This window comes from Phoca vitulina, unplaced genomic scaffold (assembly GCF_004348235.1).
Source record: "Phoca vitulina isolate PV1807 unplaced genomic scaffold, GSC_HSeal_1.0 scaffold21, whole genome shotgun sequence".
In the NCBI taxonomy this organism is placed as follows: Eukaryota; Metazoa; Chordata; class Mammalia; order Carnivora; family Phocidae; genus Phoca; species Phoca vitulina.
The window spans coordinates 22,457,413-22,478,746 of record NW_022589724.1 but is presented as its reverse complement, the minus strand read 5'-3'; the positions used below and the strand labels follow the sequence as shown (position 1 = coordinate 22,478,746).

Here is a 21,334-nt window from a genome sequence, read left to right as displayed (position 1 = left end):
GGAGGTGTCATCAGTCCAGCCTGTTGTCATTTAACTCAGGGACATGTGCTCGTTACATACATCGGGATGCCTCCTTGAAAGTTCTTTGAACAGGTCAGGTTTTCAGCTCCATTGAGTCTCCCACTCCCTTCACTGGAGATTACACTAGAAGTCAGGAGGCTTCTTTGCAGAGCATGCTTAGGGGACAGAATTCTCACTCTTAGCCATCTGTAATGGTCTCAGTGCAGCAGTCCTTCAGTTGGAGCTGTCCTTAACATCACTTGGGCCTTTGGGGCAGATTTTGCCTGCAGCTTGTATATGGATATAATCTCAGATGCTAAAATGAAATGGCAGGTTTGGTTGGTAAGGCTGTTGCTGAGTGAACCTAGTGATACTTGGTCCCTCAAGTCCACTTGCCTCATTGAACAATAAATTATGAAGCCTGCAGCTTTCATGTGTTCAGAAATGTGCAAACATTATAGGGAAATTTAGCCTTTAACCTCTTTGAGCTGTTCATTTATATCTCCGAAAGAAGTTCATCTCTCATAGAAAAGAATTCCGTCTACCAAACTGGTGACTTAATGTGTCGGGCTGTAATCCAGCATTATCCAAAGAAAATACTCTATAGTCATTTCCTGTGAGTGAACCTCTGTTTCCTCATCTGAGTGAGGAACTACCTTCAGATCATTTACCTGATTTCTGAATAATGTGCTTGTTGCATATTTTTGCAAAAGTAAATAGCTTTTGCTTTTCTTTTCCAGCATTCTTATTTTACTGTGCCTGATACTAGAGAACTTCCCAGCATACCCGAGAATGTGAGTACTTGTGTGTGTGTGGGGGGGGAGATTAAATTTTTATTCTTCTTTATCTTTTATTTACATTTAAAAGAAATAAAAGGATATATTTTCCCATTATAAAAATAATGCATTACAAAAGCAAAAACAAATAGAATATTTGAAAAGCAGAAAAAGTATAAAGAGGGATCATTACTTATACTTCTCAAAGATAATCACCTATTAACATGTTGATGTCTCATTTTAGTCTTTTTAGAATGTATTTTTTTTACGTAGTTAAAATCACTGATCACATATGCATTTTTCCGTCTCATTCATAGAATCCTATTTGTTAGCTGTGTAATATTCCATTTGCTTTGTAATTTACTTAGCTCTCCCTTCACTGTTGTGCATTTAGGTGGTTTTTAGTTTTTGCTGTTGTAAATAAAATGTTTCTGTAGAAAGAACTTTTCTATAAAGATTTCTTTATTAGGATAGATTTACTTAAGTAGAATTATACTACATTTCTATATCCACTTTTAAGAGTGTAAAAGAAAGTATTTGTGGGTATTAGTGTGAAGACCGCCCCCCCACACCTCTTAAAGATTTAAGAGTAGTGAACATGAGTCTGAGGGAGCAGAGGTTAATGTTTGCCCTCTGAACAAGTTGAATTGTGTATCTAGCCTTTAGACATATTTTCAAAATGTTTTACTCAGATTATAAGTAGTACTATGTAGAATTAAATATAGATTCACCACTGTGTAGGCACTTGATTACTTTTTTAAAATTGTGGCAAAATATATATATAATATCGAATTTACCATTTTAACTATCTTTAAATGTACATTTCATTGGTGAACTATATTCACATTGTTGTGCAGTCATCATCAGCAGGACTTTTTCATCTTTCCCAACTGAAACTCTGTACCCATTAAAAAACAACTCCCCATTTACGCCCTCCTCCCATCCCCTGGCAACCACTATTCTTTCAGAGTTTCTCTTTATGAATTTGATTAGTTACCTAATATAAGTAGAACCATACAATATTTGTCCTTTTGTGTCTTGCTTATTTAATTTAGCATCATGCCTTTGTGGTTTATCCATGTTATAACATGTCTCAGCATTTCCTTCCTTTTTAAGACGGAATAATATTCCATTGTATGTATATACATACTCCATTTTGCTCCTCCACTGATGGACATGTGAGTTTTCTACATTTTGGCTATGCGCATTCTGCTATGCGCATTGGTGTACAAACATCTGTTCAGGTCCCTGCTTTTAATTATTTTAGGTATATACCTGGTTATTTTTTTAAAGTACTGGAGTAAGTGGTGTATTTCTTTGTAATCATTACAGACTCACAGAAAGGAAATTCTTTTACATGTTGTCTATAGAGCTCACAAATTATAAATGTTGATCAAATAATCATGTGTTCTTAATGAAGTTAGACTGTAAGTTGTTAGATAACTATCTTAGTTGGGATTGTCAAATATATCCATAATGTTTATGATGAGGCTCTGGTGGAAAATACTGCTTCCTTTTTGTTTACATTAAGTAATAAAAACTTTGGAGCATAGACCCCATTTCAGCAACAATAGCTAATGTTACTATGTACTACTGCTTGTCAGATGATGGATTCAGTAGGTACCTGCATTTTCTCATTGACCTCTTTTGACAAACTTAGGTGCAACTATTGTAATTACTATTTTATATCTAGAAACAGGCCCTGAGAATTTAAGTAACATATTCAAGGTCCTGCAGCAAAGAAGTGGTAGAATTAGAATTCAGACATTGGTCTTTCTGGTTTTAGAGACTGAGCTCTCACGTACTATGCTATACTTTGAGCCCATTATTTTCCCCTTCATCTCCAAAAAAATTCCATGGAAATGACAAAAGAACAATAAAATTAAGGAGAAGAATGTTCTTATAATTCCAGAAGCAGCTGCCATGAGCCAGAAAATTTGAGGAATTTCCACAACATAAAGGAGATGATTACCGATACTTAGCAGTCAATAAGGAGTAGATAATGGAGGAACCCAGATCCAGTGGGAGAGCAGAAGTAGGGGCATACCATGGACAAATAGCAAAAGGCTTTTTGTTGAAGGATTATTTGCAAATGCCATGGAACAATTATAAAAATTGGCTATGTACCAGATCACTGAAAATTTTAAAATAGAAAAAAAAGTCTTACAGGCCAATCTTTTCATGGCAATGAAATAAGACTAGAAATTAATGATAAAGGTTTTAAAAATATTTGTCTACTTGAAATAGTGGTTGGTGTCAAAGGGAATAAAACATTGAAATTTTGTATTGTTTAGACGTTAATGACAACGAGAACACTAAACAACAAAACCCTAAGGGATTCAGCCAAAACTACACTCAGGGGGAAACTGATAGCTTCTAATGCTTTTATTATAAATAAGAAACAGAAAATAATGAACTTGACTTTCAGTTCAAGAAGCTGGAAAATGAGGGGTGCCTGGGTGGCTCATTCGGTTAAGCATCTGACTCTTGATTTCAGCTCAGGTCGTGATCTCAGGGTCATGGGATTGAGCCCCGTGTCAGGCTTCAAGCTCAGTGCAGAGTCTGCTTGGAATCCTCCCTCTCCCTCTCCTTCTGCCCCTTCCCCCACTTGTATGTGCTCTGTCTCTAAATAAATAAATAAAATCTTAAAAAAAAAAAAATGGAAAATTAGGGGTGCCTGGGTGGCTCAGTCGTTAAGCGTCTGCCTTCGGCTCAGGTCATGATTCCAGGGTCCTGGGATCGAGCCCCACATCAGGCTCCCTGCTCGGCGGGAAGCCTGCTTCTCCCTCTCCCACTCCCCCTGCTTGTGTTCCCTCTCTCGCTGTCTCTCTCTCTGTCAAATAAATAAATAAAATCTTAAAAAAAAAAAAAAAATTAATGGCAATCAAAAAGCCAAAACTAGAAACATTTAATTACAGTTTTAATTAGAAAATATTGTTAAAGTAGAATTGAAAAATAAGACCTTTTTAAAACTGAATTTTTGAAAAGAGTAATAATCGTAAAATTATGCAATAAATTTGATAGAGATAAGATAAAATTTTCCAGAAAAATATAAATGATTGAAGTCAACCTAAGAAATAGGAAATATAAATATAGAACCATAACTTGAAAAGATGAATTAAAGCTTTTTTGGCCATCTCTTTACCTTGCTGCTACAAGTATGTGAGGTTTTAGGTGGTTATATAGGCACGTTAAGGAATGGATTATTATGTAAACTGTTCCAAATTACAGGAAAGGTATGTATGTATATGTATTAAACAAAAGAAAAAGAAAAATTGCTTGTAATCCCGTATCTCAGAGAAAGTCACATTCCAAGTTTTTCTTTCCCCTTTATGATAGTAGCAGTTTCTACACTATGCTGCCTAGAGCCCCGAGGTTGCTTTAGGACCCCTGGACAGCCTGGGGGAGATGGATGACTGGCTGACCAGAGCACAGGGTCCCTGCTCCTGCTTTATTCATTGCAGGTTCATTCCTGTCTGCTTAAATTGGGAATTAGGTAATATTTTGTTTGAGATAAAGGAGTCCTTTTGATAAAAAAAAAAAATTTTAGAAGCTACATTTTAAAAAACACAATGGAGATGATACCAAATACATACCTTTCTATCAGCACTTTTTTTATGACAATGTATTATGAATGTTTCAAATATCTTTGTTGTACAAAGCATTAAATAAAAAGTACATATAGAAAAAGTGAATTACCCCACCCCAGTCCCATTCTCCCTCCAGTTTGCATGTCCTTCCAGACCTTTCAGACCTTTCTCTGTGTATTTATTGTATCATATGTGTGAGTACCTGTGTATGTTATAGACATTTCTTTAGACATAAATATGATACTATTCATATTGTTTTGCAACTCACTTTTTAAAATGTATTCTCAAACCTGTTCATATTGATTTACTTCATCCTTTTTTAATGATTTTTCAATTTAATGGTATTATTATTCTTATGAAAGTAATACATATTAATGGCTTAAAAAATCATATAGTACCACATAATTGTTGATGGAAATTTCAGATTTTCCTTACTTTCCACTTCCCAGAGGCAGCTACTTTCAAGATTTTAGCAGTTGCAGTATTTCTCTCCATGTTTTAAACTAATATGCACATATCGCTATATCTTAATTTTTCTTTTCAGATATCACCTATTGATTTTCCTGTGGAAGTTGAGAGTTTAGATCTTTTACCACCTCTGAGCCTCTCTCCCCGTAGAAGATAACTTCTTCTCACTCACATGTTTTCCCTCCCCCATTTTTCCTCTACAGAAAATTTTTAAAATTTTTAAATTGTTTACAATTCAGTGAGCATGTGGGATGAGATGATCAATTATGATTGCATTTTCTTTCTTGTATAACTTTTTGTCAAATAGGAGTTCCTGGATTTCACATCTTCTTGTTTATTCCCTTATTCTGGTGAAACATTCTCCAGTAGTTTCCTAAGAAAGTATTGTGTTGCAGGGCTCCTGGGGGCTCAGTCGTTAAGCGTCTGCCTTCGGCTCAGGTCATGATCCCAGGGTCCTGGGATCGAGCCCCGCATTGGGCTCCCTGCTCCGCGGGAAGCCTGTTTCTCCCTCTCCCACTCCCCCCTGCTTGTGTTCCCTCTCTCGCTGTCTCTCTCTCTCTGTCAAATAAATAAATAAATAAATCTTTAAAAAAAAAAATTGTGTTGGAGGCAACATGGTCGGACCTTGCATCACTGAAAATGACTGTTCTACTCTGGGTAGGATTGGAAATTGCCTTCAGAATTTTGAAGACATAGCTCTGTTGACTTCTAGTATTCATGTTGAAACTTGGAAGTTGTAAGCCATTCTGATTCTTGATTTATTTTTTAGGATCCTTTATTTGTCTTTGGTATTCTGAAATTGTCCTTTTCATCTGCTGTGCTGGCCACTTGGTGCTCATTCAGTCTAGAAACTCATGTCCTTTATAGCCAGGAAATGGTGTCACATTATTTCTTTGAAAAGATGCTTCTTTATTTTTCTCCTTTCTCTGGGGCCTCAGTGGTAGGATCCTGTGTTGATCCAGTAATTTCCTTTTCTATTTTCCATCTCTCTCTTTCAGGCTTCTTTCTACTTTCTTTAACAAATCATTTCACCCTTTTGAATTTCTTCTGCTATCATTGTTTATGTATCTAAGAGCTTTTTGGTGTTGTTCAATAAATTATTCATTGTTTAATGGCATCTTGTTTCATGAGTGCGGTATGTTTTCTCATCCCTTTGAGACTCGTTCATAGGTCTAAAAATTTGTTCTTTCTGCATGTTTTCTTCCTCCATGTTTTCTCTCTCCTGTTTGTTTCTTTGATGGTAGAGGCTTTCCTCAAGTGCCTGTCCAGCCCTATTTAAGACGGAGGCACTAAAAAGCTAAGTGGAAGCTCTGTGTTCATGAATGGGGCTTGTTACCTGGTGGCCTTTACTGGAGATGATGGATCAGAAAGGCCTGGTTACTTAGGGGCTGTATGTGGGGAGCTTTCAAATGTCAGTATCAGAATCTTGTCTTTGGAACTAGTGAGGTTTTTTTTTTTTTGTCTTGTTTCTTTGTTTTGTTTTTGCCAGTGAGCATAAGCTTCATTTATTATCATTCTGGAAGCTGAATGAGGGTGGTGAGTTATGGGATATCAACATTTAGCATGTATTCTTTAAGCCCCCCTCCCATTTTTTACTTAATGCTTTATCCCCTGTCCTTAGCTATACCTGGTGTCCCCATGCCTTCTGGTTCAGTTCCTCTAGAAAGTAAACACTTCTTTTGCTGGAGGAGTTTCAGAAGGCTGGTTGACTAGCAGAGTGAGCTGGGAGAGAAGAATCTTATTTTTATTGGCACCTTTCTTCCAGCCTTCAAAGCTTCTGGGTGTCTCCATTTCCTGAACCTTTTTGGAGTTGTGTGGTATGAGTTGGGCTCAAGCGTGTGTCCTATCCCTCTGTCCCAGCTTACGTGTTCTGCCCTTTGTGGGCTGCCAAGTCATCCTCCTTTAGTTTTTCAACCTCAGTTGGCACTGTTGACCTGTTGGGCCAGATCATTCTTTGTCATGTGGGACTGTCTTGTACACTGGGGGATGTTAGCAGCATTCCTGGGATCTACTCACTATATGATGGTAGCACACCCCCTTCCAGCTATGACAACCCAGAATGTCTCAGACGTTGCCACATTGTCCCCTGAGGGCGCATGACCCAGGTTGAGAACCATTTCTTTAGTAACTTCTGCTTTCTGGCTTCTAAAAATTTGACATCTCTCTTCCAGTAATGTCTTTTCTCCTGTTCTTTGGGGTTTATGTCTTTTAAAATTCTTTCACTGTGACTTTCCCTGGGGGGTTGTCGGGGAGGGATGGTATCAGAGAGAAAAGACAAAATATTTGTGTTTAATCTACCATATTTTACTAGAAATCTCTACAGTAAAGTTTTAACTATGCCACTCCTACTAATAGACATTTAGATTGCTTCTAATGTTTTGCTATTATAAATAATGTTACAACAATTATTGCCTAGATTAGGTTCATCATTTTCATTTTTTTTTAACTTGAAGGACCGAGAGTTCCTTAAGAACTTAAAATGAGGTCCTGAAAGTCTGATAATTTCTTAATTTTCAAAACTGCCATAACAGAGGTTAGAAATAGTTTGGCAGGGTGGGGGGGGGGGCTGTCTTCTTCATAGCCCCAGCTCCAATTCCTGTCTGCACTGCCCCCACCATTTAAAAAAAAATTTGCATTCCCTCTGCTGGTTTTGCCACTAATGAACCAATTCCCTGTGTATGACCCATTGTCCCCTAAATCCTCCTTTGCAAATCAGTAAAAGGCTGGCCTTGTTTGTTTCTAAGCGGGAATAATAAAAACAATCTGCCAGACTCCTAACATACATGGTTCCATTTAAATCCTTACAGCTCCTCTGTAAGAGATAGACGTGAGCCCCATTTTATATATAGGGACCCAGGGCCCACAGACCTGAGGTTACCAGCCCAAGGTCTGCACCTAAGTGGGGTGTAGTGACTCAGGTTGGTAAGGAACCAAAGCATTTCGTTTTCATTATACCCGCCTGCCTCCCTGCAGTTGACTTTTGATATTCATGAGGAAAGAGGAAAAAATTATTTTTCACATCTCAAATATGAAGTGAAGCAGGAAAGCTTTTCCTCCAAGGAGAATCTGAACTTTTGTAGGACCAATTTGTGTGATTTTTGACATAGAATCAGTATTGAGCTCTAGCCATGTTGAAATTTGCATTTTAATCTCTTGGTGATTTTCAAGGATTAATTTAAAATGACTAAATTGCTGCATTGCAAATTGAAACAAGCAATAACCATGGGGTTGTTAATATGATAGAGTCTGCTGTAGTGGAAAGAACATGAGTTTTGGAGACAGCCAGACACCGGGCTCTACCACTCGGGGACCTTGGACTACTTACTTATATTCTCTGAGCCTCAGTGTCCTTATGTAATAAAGAAAACTGGGAGGAACAAATGAAGAATTAAATGCAAAGTTCCAAATAAATAAATAAATAAATAAATGCAAAGTTCCAAGGTCAGTGCTTGGTGCAAGAAAGATGCTGCTTTTGATGGTCCTTTTCTTTCCCTTCTTCTCTTGGCTTTCCTACAATTCTAGTCTTAACCTCTGTTGAGGTCTGAGTTGTGGCTCAGGGCTAGGGCACATTACTTCTTGGAGCTTATCTTTTCTGGGTTTTTGCTAACATTCTTGGTTGTGAAGATCAGTATTTGTCCTTTCCTGGAGTGTATATTTGACCACACAAGTCTCTTAGCAGGAACCACTGACACTAGAATTTCTGAAGCTTAGAAATGGTAGAGGGAATGGAGTCCAGGACTCCGGTACCTGTCACATGGGAGGTTCTGTAAACATTTATTGATTATCTCCTCTAAGAGACATGTTAAACTTAAAAGAATAAGCAAAGAGAAGGGTAAAAGGACTTTGGCACATGGAACTTCATTCTGTCACCAGAGAATCAGGTTGTTCTGGACGGCTTCGGAGAATGGTTAATGTAAGAAAGAGAGAAAGGAGCTAGTGTAGATTCAACACCTGCCATGGATCAGATCAGGCACTATTTATCATGGAATCTTCACAGCAGGCTTACGAAGTGGTTGTTATCCCTGCTCTGAAGAGGAAATGAAGCCCAGAGACCTGAAGTAACTTGCCCCTAGTCATGTAGCCAGTAAATGCGAAAACCGGGAGTCACACTCAGGTCAGTCTGATCCCAGCACTGAGATGCTGCTGGGTCCTGGGCCTCAGGCTCTGTGTCTCCCCCACACCCTTCTAAGAAATTGCTCATCGTCAGTTTAAGTTCTGTAATTAATTTTGTGAACTTGTTTAATGTCATTTCTCCTTCCATAATGAGAGGGATTAGTATTTTTTCATCACTGCATCTCTATAATTAGCACTCTGTAAATACCCAGAACATAGTAGATTGTCAATATATATTTATGGAATGACTGAATGATTGGTTGAATGAATGAATGAATGAGCAATGCAGCCACCCCCAAGAAAAGGGAAAATAACAATTCTTTTCAGTTGGCTTTTAAGCCAGTATGTCTGCAAGACGTTAATAAAAAGCAAATGTAGAAAATTCTTTCCACTTTCAGATGGCTGTTGAAGTTAATTCTCATTATTTTTACAATTTTTGTGTAGAAATATTTTCTTCCTTTTCACTGAAAAACTGTCACTATGTAATTGTTCATCAGAGTTATCTCAAGATAATATATGTAGGAGTGAATTTTATACAGGCAATAGTTAAATGAGCATAAATCTTTATAAATTTTAAACAGTTGACCTGCATTAAAAAGAAGTCACAGATCAGGAACAGATATGTAGTAATAATTACATTGTAAACTGGTTGTAGAAGGGATTCTTTTTTTAGCAGCTAGGTTTTGAAGTTTACTTTTGATTAATGGATAATCATATAGACCTTCATTTGGAATATTAAACAAACCTGTCTTAATTATCTGGTCGGTGTCATACCAAGTGGTTAATGATGCGCGGAAAGCATTTAGAATGGACAGTTACATATAACATTGCCCAGACTTCCACTTTGTCAAAAGATGTACCATGATATAGAAAAGATTTATGAACTCATCGTGACTTTCAAAAATAAACAAAGTTGAGGTGGTAGTAGAAGACCTATTATCAAGTACTGAGATTGTAGAGAATTCCATTGTTGCTCTTAAGAGTTGTCAGGTAATTGTTTATTATAATGGTTTTTCCATTCACACGGAGGGATAAAATTTGACCTCCGGGTAAACCCTGCCTTCTTTCCTATAATATACTTCTCTGATGTGATAGCTTAAGTGAGTTTGTGGAATTCTTTCTCAGACAGATTATTTTAGAATGCAAATTTATAATTCCCTTTTAAGAATCCCACACAACTAAAGTAACCTAAATTCTTTAAAAAAAAAAAAAAATCAATTGAGGATTTTAAAGGTTTACATTATGGTAAAATAATCTAAGCAGGAGTTATTTCAGGAAATAAGACCCATTGGCAAAACCAAGCCTCTTGCCTAGAAGCCTCCTCCAGACACAGTACAGTAAGTCTTTATCATCTGTACTGTGTATGAAGCTGAAAGTCACAAAGACTAATAAAATGACAGACCGTGGGGCGGACTAGCATCTGTTTCGAAGGCTCCAAGGAGTACCCAGCTTAGAGTCGGTTCTTTGGTTTGGGGATTATCTCATTTCCCTAAGGTATTGAACCTAAGACGCTTTTTCTCTAAGCCCCACTATATCCCCTCCCATCCTTGGCCCATCCCCCCCACCCCCCACCTGCTTCCTCACCCCGGGCGTGGATCACAGTGAGCCCGAAGTCCCCAGCCACCTGGATTGGCACGGGAGCCAGCAGGGACAGCTAGAAGCGAGCAGCCATTATGGGGCTTCTCCTGGGGGAAATGAGGCTTGCCAGGTGCCTTCCCTTCCTCTTTGTCTGGATTTAGAGCCATAGAGGGTTAGAGCTGGATGGGACCTTCACCGTCATGTCTTTGCAGAGATGAGAAACAGGAGCCTGGAGAAGCTAAGGAGCTTGTGTAGCACACACCTCTTCCAAAACTCAATTTCCAGGCTGTTCTGACCCAGTTAACTAGAGACCTTCCTTGGACCTGAGCCCTTTCCAGCCCTGAGTAGTGGTCAGCTTCATATTCCTGCTACCCAGCCCTACAGAGTGAGCCCGTAATGAATGCTAGGCAGATAGGAGAATGCTCATGGGCACATAATTGATATGTAACTGAAAGAATGCTTGAGTTCTATGAATAGAAACGGAATGTCCTTAAGCCTAAAAACGTCCTGGCACTGAGAAAACTGAACCCTTCTGAGCATGGACACTGGAAATAGTCCCTCGAAGCAAGATTTTCCTTCCCAGTAGGTGAGTCACACAGAGAGGTAATTGTCAGGGAATGAAGGGGGTGGTGATTTAGACTTAGCCGTGGTGGCATTATAGTCTAGGACACTGGGCCCAAGACTAGGTGAGCAGCAACACCATGCTTGATAGGATTGATGGTTCTTTAGAAGGAGGACTGATTCCCTCATTAAATGAGTAGACTCCTTTTAAGAAAACTGGGCACGTGGACAAGTGTGGTGCTCAGTAACTTGGAAGCCTGGGTGTTGTCTGCAATTCTCTCCACCCCCCCCCCCCCCCCTTCTCAGGTCTGATTCATTATCAGGTCCTGTGATTTCACTTTACAGAGATCTGTCACATCCATATTCAAAGCTTTCATCTCCGTAGTTTATTTGTTGTAATCATTCTTTCCCGGAATATGGCAGTAGCCTATTAATTGATTGTCCTGCCTCCCACTTGCCCTCTCCTGGGCATCCTCCATAGGATCTCTAGGAAGATCCTTCTGAAACACATATGTAACTGTATCATGATCCTTCAGCAGCTCCCTCTTACCCATGGGGAAAGTCTAAGCTCCCACAGAATCTGAACCCAGCTCCCCTGCCCCAGCACGTCCCCTGCCGTGTATCCTCCTCTTCACTCTACTGACCTGCTGGAGCTCCTCTCTCCTCCCTGCTTCTGTCTCTGCATGGAATACGCTTCTCCCCCTGTCCACTGAGTGAAGCCCTCTTGGGAGACCCAGACCAGCTGTCTTCTCCTCTGTCAAGCCTTCCCCAGCCTTGCCCCCGCGTATCCATCCAGCAAAGTTAAACCTGCCCTTCTCAGGCAGCCCTGGAGTGTGTAGCCTGGACCATGGTACTTTGCACACCATACTGATGCCATTCCCATTCCCAGGCTATACTCCTGGAAAATGGGGATCATCTTTACTTAATCTCTGCAGTTCCAGCTCCCAGGATGGTACTAAACACATAGTAGGAGTTAAATAAGTGTTTGTTGATTGGCTGATTACAGGAGACAGAAATGGGAGGTTGAAGACTTGGTCCCACTGAAGCAAAGTGCTAGGAGAGTAGTATACCTTGTGTCCCTTAGAAATATAAGCTCATAGTATGTTCTGGCTGCAATCTTGACCTAGGACAGTGTGCCATGGAGCTCCCTCTGCTCCTTATTCCCTATTCCCTATACTCTTGTCTTACCCATAAGACCTATGACTGACCTGGCTGTGAAATGAATACCTGCTTCTGTATGCAGCCCCCTCCCCATTACCTGATGAACAAACCACCTATTTCTTTACACATTTATTTTTTTAGAGAGAGGATGTGCATGGGGTGGGGAGGGGAGGAGCAGAGGCAGAGGGAGAGGCGGGGATGGAAAATCCCAAGCAGGCTGTGTGCCCAGCACGGAGCCAGACACGGGGCTTGATCCCACGCTCCTGAGATCATGACCTGAGCCGGAATCAAGAGTTGGATGCCCAACCGACCGAGCCACCCACGTGCCCCTTCTTTACTTCTAATAAATGTAGCCACAAATCCCTTTAACAGCCTCCCCCAAGCCCCAGCTATTTTACATGAGTTTGTGAGTTGCCAGGGTCCATTCTTTCTCCGTGAACCCTTCACCATTACTAAGTATTCGATCACTTATCCAACCTAGACCCAAGTTTTCTGATATCAAATGCTGTGTTCTTCCTAATATACCACGGTGTCTTTCAGGCTGGTGTATTTCTCTTAGGCTACACTGCTCAGACTCCAGCTAAGGAGCTGAGGTCTTCAGTCATTGCTTTCTTTACTTACTGCTTCATTCTTTTATCAAACTGCTAGGTGTCGGGATATGTCATTGCCCAGAGGGACCTCAGTCTAGGAACAAAAACATACTTGTAACCAAGTGGTCATAAGATAGAGACAAATAACCATGCCAGCACAAAGTGTAGGAGCTTGACAAATGTGGAATCGAGGAAGCCTTTTAGGAGGAGGTAACATTTCACCTGGGTCTTGAAAAGTGAGTGAGTGTCCTCAAGGAAGAGAAGAGCATTCTAGGAGGAGGAAACAACAGAAGTAAAGGCCTGAGGGTATGAAAAGGTATGACAGGTTTGAGAAATTGAGGGTTGGTGTAGCTTAAGCCACTGGATGCTTTAAGGCACAGGGAGGAGACCCTTCTTGCCAAGGGGTTTTCTTCAGAGATGAAGTTTGGTGGAAACTGTAAATGCTCCCTACAGCTGCTCCCAAGGCCTGCTCTGCCCCGCAGGTGCTCCCACGGCTGAACGAAGTTCCCAGGGCTGTCGCCACTCCCACCCACTCCCACCCGCCTAGGCGGGTGGCATCCCAGAAGGAAAGAGGCAGGGGAGGAAGCAGATAAGAAAGACAGCTTCTGTTTAGACACAAATATCTTGGTAATCAGCACAGATGGGATGAGAAATACCAAAAAAAGTACATGACAGTTTAGAGAGAATTTGGCTAAATGTTACATATTTTTAACATACCTGTATAGAATTTTTGGAACAAGCACCTGAATCTCTCAGAACCTGATTGGGCTTGGGGGTTATGCCTCAACCAAGTGGTGTTCTGATTTCAGAAATGTTTCCTTCCCCATCCACAAAAGTATCCTTATGATTTTTTTTTTCTCCCACCAAAATAAGGTGCAGGATTTGTCTCTGACGCCGTGTCTCCTTATTTGGACGGCAAGCTGTGTAACATATTTCTACCCAGCGTGAAGCTTCTTGGCAGACTCTTGAGGCCACGTTTTGGTGGCTTCAGAGTTATCTTTGGATCTGTCAAAAGTGCTAATGGGCTTTCTGGCCTTCTTTAAGCTCCTCATTTCTATTTTCTTTTTACTTGCATCCTCTCCTAAAAGAAAAATTGATGTAATTCATCAGCAGTTAAGCATTTTACTGAAATGCTCAGCTGAGGGCCTTGTATTTTTGTTTGCGAGAATAGTTCTGCCATGTCACGGTCTTCAGAGCGAACCCCACCCTGACATCATTAGCTCAGCACTCCTCAGTCCACTGGGCAAGAGACCCACTTGTTGACTAATTCAGACTGCCTTGCTTGTTTGTTTTTTGTTCTTCAAGTTTGTTAGGAGGCAAGTTGTGTGGTGGTTAGAGCAAGGGCTTCAGATTCAGGAGACTTGGTTTTGAAACTCGGCTCTGCCCTTTCTAGCTGGGTGACCTTTGGAGCCTACTTATCCTTCCTGGGCCTCAGTTTCTTCATCTATAAAATGGAGATGATGATGCCTTTTTCAGGGTTGTTGAGAAGATTGGAGAGAACACAGGTGAAGTACCTATTGTCTAACACAGAAGGATTACTCAATAAATGGGGTAACAGTTCTTAACAGCAACACTTTTTCTCTTTCAGTTGGTGTACTTCGATCCTGCTTTGTTCCAATGCTATGCTTCCTTTCCTGAATACAAGTTTTACCTACTATTTGTACCGATATTAACAAAGAGCACAGGTTTAGAGACAAATTCACCCGAGACTGATGATCCACATAGTGTATAACCTTGGTCCTATTACTTCATTTTCTCTGTTGTCTGGTCTCCTATCTGTAGAGATGATATTGCCTGTTCAAGGAGTGGTTTCAAGATTAAGTGAAATAATGTATGTAAAGCTTTGTATATTATAGATGTTTAAAAATACTTAAGTGGGACAATGTAAGGGAAAGTGTATGGGCTCTGGAGTTGGATCTGAGTCCAAATTCTGACTCTACCAGTTACTGAATCTCTCCCAGACTTACTTTATCTGGATACTGGGGGGAAAATGCCTCCTTGGAGTTTTGTGAGAACTGCGTAAGATTACACATACGAAGTACCTGATATGGTACCTGCTACTTGGTAGGTAGTCAGTATATGGAGCTATTAATTCACTCACTATTTATAAAGGTCGATGGTTAACCTGGTATTCCAATCAAAGAACAATAAATCATAAGATGAGTGCCCATTCTTATTCCCAACCCATTATATTGTTGAAAAGCACTTTATGCTATTTTGCATGTAAAAATCCACCTGGTTTACTTGAATTTATGGGTTTATAGCTCTTTCATCATTATAAACGGCAAACTCCTGGCAAGTAGTATTCCTTCCCTCCCTGACCCCCTTCATTTTCAGAGGATTATATTGTGTGGCATTGAAAACCTGTAACATTGAAGAAATTAACATATTCATGTGTATTATTAAAGTCAGGTGGGTATAGAAAGGGTTGCAGAAATGAAACACATTATATTTTTTCTGAAATCTGAAGAGTACCAGTCTATAGTACTAATTAAAAGAAGCCCCGGGTACAGAAAAAAGCTAGTTAAAACACTGCTTTGTCACCACTTCCTGCTGCTTGTCTGCAGTTCCCCCCCCCCCCTTTTTGAGTGAAATACCTGGAAATTGTAAATCTTCAAAATTGCTCTAATTCCAGCCGAGCCCTTTTAGACAATGTCAACGATGGAGGAGGGGGACACCGGCAGTGATGACAAGAGAGGAGCATGCCTAGCCTTTGCGGGTGGGATCTGTCGAACAGAAACGGGCTCTGTGCCAAAAAGCGTTTTGGTCCCTGGGTCCTTTCTCTTGCCTAGACGTATGGTACGACACATTGGGAAACTTCTAGGATCTGGGGTCAGAAGATCTGAGCTGCAGTCCGGTCTTTATCGCTTCTGAGACTTTTTGGTCTTGGCATCCCTCTCTGAGGCTTGCTTTCCTCATTTGTAAGATTGCAGACTTCCTGTCCTGCTCACCTTTTGGAACTGATAGGCACAGCCGTGTGGTGCTGCCCGTGACCTCACGTAAACCGTAATCAGCACACACAAGTGCTTCATCTCTGAGGTCTCTTCCAACTTTGCATTTCATGATTTTACACAAGCACGGGATTCGGTCTCCCAGGTGGAAAGAATAGGACAGGGGCAGAGGAGAGTATGCTTTCTGATGATCTTCTGTTTCTCATACTTTTTTTAAGATCCCGCTTGTAAAGAGAACAAACGAAATAAGCCACAGATCTCCCCTTCTTGTTTCTCCTAGAGAAATCTGACAGAATATTTTGTGGCCGTGGATGTAAACAACATGTTACATCTGTATGCCAGCATGTTGTACGAACGCCGGATTCTCATCGTCTGCAGCAAGCTCAGCACTGTGAGTACAGTCTTGAGATGGGCTTTTTAATTATTTTATTTCTTTTTTTTTTTTTTTTTTTTTTAAAGATTTTATTTATTTATTTGACAGAGAGAGACATAGTGAGAGAGGGAACACAAGCAGGAGGAGTAGGAGAGGGAGAAGCAGGCTTCCCCGCGGAGCAGGGAGCCCGATGTGGGGCTCGATCCCAGGGTCCTGGGATCACAACCTGAGCCGAAGGCAGACGCTTAACGACTGAGCCACCCAGGCGCCCCTAATTATTTTATTTCAATGGAAGGATGTATCGGGAAGATGAAAGACAATTTTAGGAAAAGAAATCAGCCACAATCCCCTCAACATGTCATTTTCATTAATTATTCATGTTTCTTTACAGTGCCAGTGCATGTTTTCATTGACTCTTATGGCTTCACAATCAATTATAGTTTTCCATTTGGTCTGGGTATGAACACTTTGCATATTTTCACATTACGCTTCCATCATTGTCATTTTTTTACATGTCTGTATCATATTCCATTGTACTATGTCATCATTTACTAAACCTTTCTTCTCTTGATGGCCATTTAGCTTGTTCATAGTTTCATCCTTTAGTAGATAATACTGCAGTGAACAATTTTTGGCTGCTTTTGATGGATGCAGTTCATAGTCTAATGAGTAGGACCATCAGGTCAAAGGACTTGCTGAGCACTGTGACTTAGGGACTGCCAGACTGCTTCCCAAACACACTGTGCTTGTTTATAGTGAATGCTGCCAGCCATATATGAGTTCCCATTTTTACTGCAGCCTTGCCAGAATTGTGTGTGTATTCATGCATATTTGTTTAAATTTTGCTAATAAAATAGGCATAAAGTGGTATGGCAGGTTTGCTTTATTTTTTTTTGGTTAGAGGTTACTGCATATTTTCCATGGGTTTATTTCCCATTTATATTTTGTTAATGTCTTTTCCCATCTATCTTATAGGACTCTTGTTTTTTGTTTGTTTTTTAATAAATTGCAATGAGGTCTTTTATATTGTAATAACTATTGCTATATGGATAATATAAATATTTTTCATATTCTTTTTATTTTAGGTTTGTTTTTTAACTTGACAGGTATAGAGTTTATATCTTTCCCTATATTCTATTATGAAAATTCTCAAACATAGAAAGTTGAAATCATTTTACAGTGAACACCCATATAACCCAATCTAGATTCTGCCATGAACATTTGACTACTCTTTCTTTGGCACATATTTATTCATCCGCCCATCCCACGTGCTATCCATCAATCCATCGTATTTTTTGATGCATTTTAAAGTAAATCAGTATATATCCCCCTAAATAATTGTGTATGTATATATTAACTAAAGTTCAATATCTGTTTATAGTATTATTTTTCTTTTGAGGTTAAGCTTGCATACAGGAATTAACTGGGAGTGGAATGCCTAACAGGTACTTCTCTGTTAGAGAGGGTAGAAGGACCTTCTTATAGTGAGAATTTCCCTAATGAAGGGTCTATGGATAAAACCAGTTGTGTATTTACCCACGAATACAAGGTGCCTAATAATGAAAACTTTGTGAGGCTGTTAGTTTTCTTTATGGTTTTTAGTATAACTTCATTATTTTATTATTTCTTTCGTATTGTTTGCTTGTCAGGAACGCACAATTTTTTTTTTTTTTAAGATTTTATTTATTTGATAGAGACAGCGAGAGAGGGAACACAAGCAGGAGGAGTGGGAGAGGGAGAAGCAGGCTCCCCGCTGAGCAGGGAGCCCGATGCGGGGCTCGATCCCAGGACCCCGGGATCATGACCCGAGCCGAAGGCAGATGCTTAACGACTGAGCCACCCAGGCGCCCCAGGAACTCACAATTTTTTGATTGTGCCAGGATCATAGCACGTAGTAGGTGATAAAAGCATGGCCTTTGCCCTTGAGGGAAAAACATCCCAGGTAGCTTTTTTTTTTTTGGCATTTTATTTTAAACTAGAAGTGCAGTTCATAATCTCAGGGCTTGAATACCCAGACAGTTTGGGAGTGAGAAGATTGCCATCCAGTTTTATTGCTACATCTTTATGAAGCCAGTTAGAATAAAAGTATAGTTGAGGAGCCTGGCTGGTTCAGTCGGAGGAGCCTGTGACTCTTATTCTCGGGATTGTGAGTTCGAGCCCCACATTCGGTGTAGAGATTACTTAAAGAAAACTTAAAAAAAGAATAAAAGTACAGTTGAAAGAGTCTAGTCTGCAACCTGTTTACTATTGCATTGGAGTATTAAACTTTAGTAGAACAAAAAAAAGACATCATATTGGTGTAATTTAAATTCCCTATAATATGATCGTGACTTTTTTTTTTTTAAAGATTTTGTTTATTTATTTGACAGAGACACAGTGAGAGAGGGAACACAAGCACGGGGAGTGGGAGAGGGAGAAGCAGGCTTCCCGCTGAGCAGGGAGCCCGACGCAGGACTCAATCCCAGGACCCTGGGATCATGACCTGAGCCGAAGGCAGCCGCTTAACGACTGAGCCACCCAGGCGCCCCGATCGTGACATTTTTGAGCTCTTAATATGTGCCAGGCACTGTGCTAAGCACTTTGCATCTATTAACTCATTTAATCTTCACTATATCAGTGTGTAGTAAGTTCTGTTATTACCGCCTCCTTATAGATAAGGAAGAATGTACCTTCTATGTAATTTTTTGTTTCGATATAGTGGATTAAACACACAAATTTATTTCTGCTCTTTTCCAAAACTAAAATGAACTAAAGAATAAATCAACAAGCACAAAGAGCAGATGTAGCAGAGATTTTTTTTTTTTTTTGCAGCAGAGATTTTTAAAAATACAGAAAATACTATTACCAATGTTATGCCAGTATTTTAAAACTAAGATGAAATGGACAGTAGAATACAACTTACCAAAATTGAATCAAAAAGAGAAAAATTGAATAGGTTATTTAATTTATAGAAATTGAATCAATACATAATTTTTTTTTCCCCCAAAACACTCAGCTCAGATGGTTTTACAGGTATGTTTTATCAAACATCTCAAGGAACAGATCATTTCAATCTTAGGCTTCTTCTTGAGAGTCTAGAAAGAAAAGGGAATACACTCCTACTTTTCTTGTGGTAATTGTATAACCTTGACATTCAGCCACACAAGGAAGAGACATTACAAGAAAGTTTATCAGCCAATCTCGCTCATAAACGTAGCTGTAAAAGTTTTAAACAAAATAGTAGCAAATGTATTTAAAAATATGATTCATAATAACTAAGTTGGATTTATTCCAGAAATGTAAGGTTGATAATACTAGAAAAATCTATTAATATAACTTACCACATTAATATATTAAAAGGGAAAATTCATGAGGCACCTGGATGACTTGGTCACCTGAATGTCCGACTCTTGGTTTCAGCTCAGGTCGTGATCTCAGGGTCGTTATATTGAGCCCCGCTTTGGGCTCCGTGGGGAGTCTGCTTGAGATTCTGTCTCTCCCTCTGCCCCTCCCCCTGCTCGCTCTTATACACGCACTTTCTCTCTTCCTCTAAAATAAATAAATCTTTAAAAATAAATGGAATATTCATATGGTCACCAGAAGACGGAGAAAAACCCTGACTGTGTTCATGAACAGGAAGACTTGATGTATTGAAGATGTCCTTTCACTCTAAAACGATCTATAGATTGCATGCAGTTCCATTCAAAATCCCATTAGGATTTTATACAGTACTTGGCAAACTGATTCTAAAATTAATGCAGAAAAGTCCAAGGGAAGAGCCAAGACATACTTGAAGAAAAAGAATGGGTTGTGGAAGCTTGCTTTACCAGAATCAAAACTTTTTATAGAGCTGTAGTAATTAGGATGCTAGTAATGGCACAGGAATACACAAATAGTCTTGATGGAACAGGATAGACATTGCAGAAACAGGCCGTGTGTGTGTGGGGGGGCTCTTTATATGCGACAGAGGTGACATTGTAAAATCTGGGGGAATGGATGGATTTTTCAATAATTGATTATCTACATGGGGAAGAAAAGGGAGACAGTTTCTTAACACCATGTGAAAACTGAATTCCAGATGGATCAAGGACTTAAAGGCAAAATTTTAAAACTTTGGGAAGACAAAATGAATAATCTCTGTGATCTCAGAGTAGGGGGGAAGGATTTAATCAAATAATCCAAAACATACATTGCATATAGAAAAAGATTAAAATTGCAAATATTTGTTCATTAAAAAATACCATTCGGAGAATGAAAAGACACATCACAAGCTGGAGTTGAGATATTTGCCATATGTAAAACCGACAGAGGATTAATATCTGAAATATATAAAGAATTACTGCAGTTAAAAAGCAGAAGACAAATCTATCAATAGAAACATTGGCCAAAAGCACAAATAGGCATTTGACAGAAGAAACACAAATGGCTAATAATAATGTGGAAAGATGCTCAACTACATTAGTAATCCTAGACAAGCAAATTAAAACTACAATGATTAAAACACTAGGTTTGTAAAAATTTGACATCTGATAAAGTCAAGTGTTATATTGAAATTGTACTGGAGAATTCATGTACTAGGCTGAAAAGTATTTGGCACAAAACTATTTGCATACACTCAAAACTCAGCAATCCTATCCCTAGGTAGAACTGTGTGTGCGTGCCCGCTTGTGTGTGTACATACACGTACCTACACACACTCACTGGTCATTTATAGAGGGATATATGTACAAGCATGTTCATAGCAGCATTGGTTTTTTTGCTTTTGTCTTTTAAACCTGGACAGAGCCTGCATGACTACCAACAGAGAACCCCTAAATTATGGTATAGTCATCCAATGGAGTACTATATCAGGGAAAAAGAACTAAGCCACCAACATGATTAGGTTTCTGATGAAAGAAGCTACAGAAGAATGTACAGTATGATTTCATTCACATAGAATTCAAGTAAGAAAAATTAAGTGGTGTATTATTTAGGGATACATACAAACTGCATGGGGGATGAAAAGGAATGATTAACACAAAATTCAGGTGGTAGTTTCCTCAAAGGGAGTGAAAACAGTAGAGTTGGGAAGAGGCATATAAGGGACATCAAAAATATTGTTTTCTATCTTGAGGTTGGTTAGGGAATCAGCAAAGTACTCTGTAAAGGGTCCAGTAGTAAATACGGCTTTATAAGCCATACGGTCTTATAATTA

The 21,334-nt window shown here is 39.5% G+C and overlaps 1 protein-coding gene across 4 annotated transcripts in view; it reads left to right on the top strand.

Moving 5' to 3' along the window:
* Positions 1–21,334, top strand: part of DENND1A (DENN domain containing 1A) — a 498,746-nt gene that overhangs the window by 244,842 nt on the left and 232,570 nt on the right. For all 4 annotated transcript variants that reach the window (XM_032418251.1, XM_032418250.1, XM_032418252.1 and 1 more), the window contains 2 exons: positions 741–794; positions 16,069–16,179. In XM_032418251.1, the coding sequence (XP_032274142.1) occupies positions 741–794; positions 16,069–16,179 (165 nt within the window). The remainder of the gene's footprint in view (positions 1–740; positions 795–16,068; positions 16,180–21,334) is intronic.